This window comes from Eurypyga helias, unplaced genomic scaffold (assembly GCF_000690775.1).
Source record: "Eurypyga helias isolate BGI_N326 unplaced genomic scaffold, ASM69077v1 scaffold12596, whole genome shotgun sequence".
In the NCBI taxonomy this organism is placed as follows: domain Eukaryota; kingdom Metazoa; phylum Chordata; class Aves; order Eurypygiformes; family Eurypygidae; genus Eurypyga; species Eurypyga helias.
Window position 1 is genome coordinate 15,290 of NW_010258584.1, and position 8,207 is coordinate 23,496.

General features: G+C 38.0%; 1 protein-coding gene across 1 annotated transcript in view; it reads right to left on the reverse strand.

The window, feature by feature from the left end:
* Positions 1-2,767, reverse strand: part of LOC104511682 (sodium/hydrogen exchanger 9-like) — a gene marked incomplete at its 3' end in the record, with an annotated part of 14,094 nt that extends 11,327 nt beyond the window's left edge. Inside the window, exon 1 of the mRNA XM_010154398.1 lies at positions 2,431-2,767. Coding sequence (XP_010152700.1) covers positions 2,431-2,605 — 175 coding nt within the window. The remainder of the gene's footprint in view (positions 1-2,430) is intronic.
* Positions 2,768-8,207: the final 5,440 nt, after the last annotated feature.

Here is an 8,207-nt window from a genome sequence, read left to right on the forward strand (position 1 = left end):
CCTCATATTTCACTTTCTCCATCCTTTCCACTGCTATGTTCCTCATGGCACACTGGCTTGATAAGGAATACAGACCTATCCTATTGTGGAACAGTCTGTAACTAAGTGGCCATGTATCTAGCAAATAGCTCAACGGGCTGGAGTAAAACAAACTCTAAGGCAGGGATTTTGTTTGTACAAAACAGGTATAAAGCAGAATTGTTCTGGTAGTGAAGGCAAAACATAAGCAAAGGCAGGATTTAGCTCACTGTCCGTGCTTGCTGTCATGAAGATTTTCTTCTGAAGTTGATGCCTGTTGATCCAGTACCTCTGTCATGACCTCTGAAATCCCACTTGCTTTTCACTATTGCTATTCCACAGTGCTAAAGAAACCTAAATCCACACCCAAAATTTTTAAGGATAAAAGAAGACATCCTCAGCTTTTCGGATTCTATGAATAAGCTTTTTCCCCCTGTTTGAAGGTTGCCATAAATAATGCAAGACTAAATAGTTTATTTACAATCATGAGGAATGTTTCCTTTGTTCAGAAATGTTTTAATAATTCAAAAGCTCTGTCCTGCTGGAGTGCTAATCTCTTAACTGCTCAGAAGAATATCATGAGCTGGTTATCCTCCTGATACACAGACTGTTCTGGGCCGGCAGCAAAATAGAGCTGAAAAATAGATATAACTCTAATTAAATGAATCTATTTGTGATGTTGTGTTTCCCCGTATTTCACTTATATTTTGATAGGCTTCTGTCTAAACCTTCAGCAAATTTGTCAGCCCCAAACAGAAAACAGCACAACAGTGTAAAGGAAGCTACTATAGAAGTCACCCCTGTAATTAGAATAAGGTTGACATAATTTACAAGTTGATCATAATGAATATATTGCACAGCGCTTCATGTTTTTCCTTTTGACAGATGTGAATAGAAATGCAACAAGCAAATGCATTCTTAGTGATGCTGTGTAGCTTGTACCCCGTAAACCATTAACAATTTAGGTGATGTCTGACAACGAAAACCATTGCATTTAACCAAGTATCGTGTGATATGTATTTCCGTCTCGACCGATTCAGCTGAAGTGCGTTTTCTATGTGCAACAGATTTCAAGATTAGAAAAAGAGCATATTGTCAAGTAAATATTTTCCACAACTTTAAAATAAATGTAAGGCAGATGAGAATTAAGAGATCCCACAGACTTCCTCACCCAGGTGTTAGGGGATCAGTGACTGGCTTAAGAGTTTCTTGTTTACTTGCTTTCCATCGAGTATCAAGTCACTTCTGAAGATAGTAAGTGAGCCAAGAAGATGAAATAGCCTATGTTCTTGAAATTTCATACAGTTAATTTATCTAATGACATAATGTGAAAGGGATACAAGGAAGACTGATGTTCAGCTGCAGACCTCCTGTGGACCTGAATTAATCTTAAAATGCTTGATATAGAAAGAGAAAATGAAGCTTTAACCTCAAAATGCAGGGGTCAGGTGCCTTTTCTGTTGCAGGCTTGCAGTTGAACCTCCACAGTTTTTTGCAGGCAGTATGTCATGATTAAAAAAAATTCTTCTGAATATGCAATTTAACCAGTTTTGGGTATTATACTGCTAGAATATGTGATGTGCATAGGATGAGTTTGAGTCAAAACAGGCTGGCATTTAGATACGTAGTGACTGAGCTGTTGATTTTTATCTTCCATTTTGACAGCGTTACCCTCCTAAATGTGTTTTGTGGTAACAGCAATGGCACTCACACCCTTTGAGGAAAGTGAAATAATAGTAAGAGAGAACGACAAGAGAAATTATTATACGTGTAAGTGTATGCCATTAAGCCAGTGAGTACTTCCTATGGGTGGACAATGCAGAAAGCTTCACATGAAAATGATACACAACATTGCGAAACTTTGTAAAAGAAGATAAGGACTAGGCAGGCAAGCTGAAACTACAGTACAGTAACGGCATTCAGAGAAGACTTGGGACAGGCATAGTCATTGAAAAACACTGTGTTTCAAAGGCACAGAGAAAAACCAAAAGAACAAGACCACTTAAAACTTATTGGGCAATGTGGCTGGATCCACTAGGCTCCTTAATCTAACACCTTTGAATGTTGTACAAAACAAGCACAGAAAATAAGTAAACTAAATAATCTCTTTCGCGGTGGGCATTTCCTTCTTTTGAAAACAGCAAGCTCCCTAACTCCCAAAGTGTCATGCAGTGGCTGTCTGCCCAGGAACGTACCGTGAGGGTAACCAGCGCAGGATAGCCCTCCCTTGAGGAGCCAGCCTCTGGCTACTTCCGAGAGATGCTGTTACGGTACTCTTTTACTGTACAGGTATGGAGCTGATGACACTTCAGTCAGCAGGCTTTCTGAGCTTTGTTAGCACTTGATCTCAAGTGCCTGATCATAAATGTGCAACTAGTCCCATGTTAAGCTGGCACTTCAATTTATACTCACCATAAAGCATAGCTCCTCCCGTTTCATGCAGAAAGCGGAATCGATGGTTTTTAAACAACCAAATTGTTAATATTGTAAGAATGAGCAGAAAGTTAAAGACTAGCAGCTCCACAGCTCCCTGATGATAAAACTGATCTTCATCTTTCACTGATACATATTTCTTCAACTTCTCCATTTCATTCCCTTTATGGAAAATACGTGCAAAATAAAAGGGAAAAAATCACAGGAAGGAAGTGTTATCACCTTTGGTACAAAAAAGTCCAGATGCTACAGAAATTCATAGCAAGCACATCTGTTTCATTTGCAGCCTCAGGGTAAAGTGCCCCAGCTCAGAATTCAGCTGGATTCTAGTTACAGCTTCCTGTTTCTCTCTTAAAGCCGCCCGGTCTCATTTTTAATGTTACGGTTGCGTTGCTGGACTGCGCTTGCTCCAGCTGTACATGTACAAATCGCCTCCAAGGCTCAGGCTCTGTCAGTTCCTAAAATTTTGTTGTAAAACATCCTGTGTCCATAATGTTTATTTTGCAATTTACAACATTGTCCTGATATTTTAAGATGGAGAAACTGATGTTAAAAGAATGGCATAGCAATCATTTTGGAAGTTTTAAAATCTTTTCGCTTTCCCACTTTTAAATGTAAGTGACAGAATAAAGGTGGCATTGTACTACGGTGCAAAGGCTGATTTGCAGGTGCTTAGAATAAAATCAATGGAAAAGAAGCACAAAACAGTGAAAGGAGGTAATTTTACACCGAGAATCTCGGTGATTAGACTATTCACCTCAGATTTGGGAGACCAGGTTCAATTCCCTTTTCTATTTGAATTTACTTGAACCCATATTTCTCACCAGACAATAAGGAGTTAGTTCCTCAGTCTCACTGCTAGAGCAGTTACAGTAGGAACAGTTACAATTCTGCCCAATCACACAAGATAATCTGATGCCTGTTGGTGAAGCAATCACATGCTATTGCAATTTGCACTGTGCTAGAGCTTACATGGAAAAAAATAATTTTACATTTAGCATCAGATTTGGATAATAAACATGTTTAGTTTATTTGCCTATAACAGAAGATGGAAATCATAGAATCACAGAACGGTTTGGGTTGGAAAGGACCTTAAAGATCATCTAGTTCGAACCCCCTGCCATGGGCAGGGACACCTTCCACTAGAAATGATGGAAATTTCTGCATTTTGTTCTCTGTGTCCTACCCATTTGCGTACTGGTCACATCGGTTACATTATAAAAACCAGTATGTGATCATATGAATAAAAGGTATATTGCTTAGGAGGAAAGGGGGATGAATTTAGATTGTATATTGAATTCCTTATTTCCCAGTCTTTTGCACTCTTTTAACATGAAATACTTTAACGTGTGTTGAACACCCTGAGAAAAATGTCAAGAAGAATATGCTATCACATATGCAGTACAAATTGCTAGGGCATATATTCATGGGCAAAAAATAGTACGATTTTCCTGGTTTTGGTTCCTCAGTAAAGAATCTGACAATAGAGCTTTTAAGTGTGGGTTCTCGTCGTTGGTTTTTGTGTGTTTGGTTGGTTGTGTGTGTGGGTTTTTTTTAACTATTTTTTTATGTGGAAAAATATAATTCATTGAGGGAAAAAACCCAAAAATCTAACTTCTGTGGTCATTAGATAATCAACGACTGGACTTTGTTCAGGAGGTATTTTCAAAAAAAAGGACACACTGTAACAATAATTAAATTTTGTAGTGGTTTTCAGTCATGTTTTTGTGTGTGGAACTATTTTAAAGAACTGTATGGTCATCAGAGAGAAAGTTGGGGGGTTTTGAGGGGGTGTTTTTTTTTTTTTTAAGAGAAGTGCTGAGGGCTTTCTCAGACTTTCTATGTAAGAAAAAGGCATCTGTGTCAAGAAAAGCTCTACTCAAAAAAAACATCACTGCCCTCAGGAGTGAGAACTTAAGACACTGGTAATCATGCTTCAGAATTCACATAACCTTGCCCCTGTTAGAAATATGTTGGGGTGTTTTATGTTTATTTGTTTAACTGGTTTTGTTTATTGTTCTTTTCTACTGACCTAAAAATCACATGCTTGTTCTAACATTTTCTCTTTTGGTCGATTATAACTTTTTGAAGCTTGAATCTTAACAACATAAGGGCTACAAAAAAGACTGTATCTGAGAAGTAAGACTGAGTGTGCCAGCTCTACAAACCTCTTAGCACGTGCTTAAGTCACTTAAGTCACTGATTCAAGCCTCACGTACTGAGTAAGTTTGGACTTAACAAATTAATCTAGATGCACACCAAACTCCCTCTTTAAGAAAACATACTCCTTTAACTATCAGTAATGCTGGCATAATAAAAAGATCCTTATACTTCAAGAACTTACTGCTGTAATGGATGGTGGATTAATTAGGTATTTTATCACTTTAACTGCTTCTATGTTCTGGGTTGCATAGAAGTGAATTATTTTAGTAGGAAAAACACATACCTCTAGAGGAAATTGCTAAATATTTCAAGGCAGCCTTTTGAGGATATATAACCATAGTTTTGGATTCTGAGACCAAACCTCTACATCTCTACTTTCTTTAAGCTACTGGAATATCTGAGATAGGCAGAAAAAGGCTGGGAGAAATGATGTGAATCAGGTTGTTACCTCTTGCAGATAATGGCTTTAAACACTAAGCTGAGTAGTTCCGTACCTGCACGCACTGTGAGTTTGGCAAGTGATTTTTGAATGCTTTCTTCGTGCTCAGAAGCACAACCCTAGACACAGGGGAAACATTGTAATCCAAGTTTTCTATCACCCGAATGGAAGTTTCAGGCTTGCAAGTGTTGGACTTGGGGCTTAAATTCTGCCAAAGACTCAGCACAGGTCTTCGTATAATTTTGAGGAGATCTTGTTCTAAATAGCGTTCATCATGTTGCAGGACTGGGCTTTTAGGCCCTGCTTTCCTCTCAGGGATGAAGGACAGTTCTAAATTGGCTTTCCAGACATAGGCATGTGTCATAGTTGCTGCTTATGAGGAATCCAGAAATGACATCCAAAACTGTTGTTTTTCTTCACGTTCTCAAACATTGTATTAATCCTTGACGGAGCCACGTATGCTTGTCTAATCCTATGATTGTATCCTTGTCTGCAACTGGCACTGATAGAACTTTGAGCTTGTGTGTCCATTATGCCAAAGAATTGTGTTCTTTTTGTTTAAAGATAAATGCTTACTTTCAAATAATCAGAATTTATCTTCCACAAAAAAAAAAATCTACTTTTTTTGGACTCCTTGTGGTGTGGTTTTTTTTTTTTTAAATTTCTTTAAATGGCTTTTTTTGTCAATGTTTTTCAACATCCATTTCATTATGTATGTGAAGGTGCTTTTTTCTTTCTAAATGACATTGATAATTTATGTGGATTAATTTTATCTTAGTGCAAGATTTATCATAGATATCTATTTCCCAGAAAGTTTGTCCTAATGATCTGAACAGCATTCTCTTCCCCTCCAAGCAGAGCAGTTTTGTGCGTGTTTGTACTGTGCTGTTGTGAAGAAATTAATGCAGGTTGGTGTCAGTGCATGTTTTTCACATACTGCATTAATATTACCTTTTGGGGGAAGGGGATAAAACAGGCTTGTGAGTGAACTTGTTGCCACTACTGATATTCACGAAACTTCTAAAGAATTTGGTATGTAAAATGGCCGTGTTGAAGCAGTATAAGCTTATCCACAGGTAAATTTTGGAAGAAATGCTTGTGCAGTGCTAGCAAGAAGAAAGTAGGTGCTGTGGGCTTTTCTAGTGAGCGAGTAATACAGACTGAAACATGCAAATACTTTCCATCAGGTGATCTGTGCTAAGGGCCTGGGCTCAAAAAGAATACTTTATTTTAAATACAGAGAAAAATCTCCCTGTATTTCACTGAAAAAGGTCACGTGTCTCACAACACGCTCGTTTCCTATTTGACAACACATTTGCCATGTGTGACACCAGTTTTCTTTCTAATTTAATGTTATCATTCATTCACCATGAAGAAGTGCTACAGAACAAGAGGTAGCATGTTTCTTTCTACAAAACATAGCATACTTGCTTTTAGGTAACTGCCACAATTTACCGACATCTGTAGAATACCATTGACTCAACTTGATTCCTTACAGGTAGTACGATGCTTTCTAATTTTAGGATTAGGAATAGCAACTTTTACATCATTCACAAGGCTTTTTAGGAATTCATTCCTATTTGTAAATGGTCTGAGATCATTGAGTGAAAAGTGCTACCTGAATAAAAGGTAATATTAACATCTGCTTCTGGCATTCACTTATTTAAGTTATTTTAAGTTTCCTTTACAAATAGGAGCTGGTGTTTATTTCATACTCCTCACACAGAAACACAGTATGGCCTCAGAAAAACTTATCAGTGTTTGAAGGAAGATGTCATTTGAAAAACTGTTGGCAATATCACCAGATAATCTGATCCTTTCTGTACTCAGTCCTTTCCACGTTCTGCTGTGTAACCACGTTTTCAGTGGTATCCAGTCCTCTCCCAACTGGAATAACTTCTCTCCAGGTTTTGGTTGGTTTGCAGGTCAGATAGAACAACAGTGTTTTTCAGAAGCTGCATCATATTTGCAATATTGATAACATGATAAATCAAGAAGGAATGGATCTGGATAAAATAAAATGCCAGCAGGCTACCAGGTGAATGAAGGAAGTTTTCACAGGGAAGATATTTTGAGTATTACTTAACAGGCCAAAGTAAGTTAAAGTTTCTGTCGGAAGGTCGTGTGTGGAGTAATTCTCATAATACCTTGCTCTTACTACAAATAGTATTTGCTTCATCTCCCTTGGCATGTCATTTTTATGAACCAAGAGGTAGTAGTCTTGCCTATTTTCTGTGTTCACCTTATCAACTCTACTTTGAGTTTCACAGAATTATAATCCTTTCCTCCCTTAGCTTGGGAGATGCGGAAGTCCGCTCTTCTGGAAAGTGAGAGGAGTCTTTTAAATCAGTAGACAGATTCTGATCTTGGAAAATATAAAATCAGAAAAGGAGCACAATTTAAAAAATTTAATTAAATATAGTAATTATAGTTAGTGGAAGTTCAAGCAAAAAACCAAATGCTTTAGCAACATGGGCAATTATGCAAGCATAGGGAAAGCACAGCCAGACGTACAAACACACATTGAAAATGTTCATCGATGTATGTAAATAAAAAACCAAGCAAAACCAACTCTGAAACTGAGAAATCGACCATGTTGCCAGTGCACAGATAACAAATGTTCCGTCACAGCTCACTCGCCTAAAATCCCCAGACAGACTGGAACAGGATTAGTGGGATCACAACTGGTTATCCTTCGCTAATCCATTCCAGCCAGGAGGATCTGCCTTGCTAGCTCCTGTTGTGATACCCAACTGCCTATGAAATACTGTGAGCAAAGGCCACTTAAAGCCACTAAGCCCACGGTGGTGGGCTAAGTGTCAGTTTATAACAGCCAGGCCTCAATGTATTTTGAAATCTGTTCTTCTAGGGCTTAGAAGTGTGTTCCTATGAAATCAGTTTATTTTCTGGTTGTTACTGATCCTGAACTCTATTTTTCCTGAGGTCAGACTCTGGTTTTACTATTGCTTATTCGGTATTGTGGGTATTCTATCTAGATGGGTCACAGAGTCTCCAGAGTCTCTACTGACAGAAATATGTTCATGCAGTCTTTACATCTAGTACACGACAGCTATTTCTCTTAGCCAAAAATAGCTTTAAGAATAATTTCTGCTTACTGGAATACACCTTTCTATCCAGAAGGCAAACTTCACCC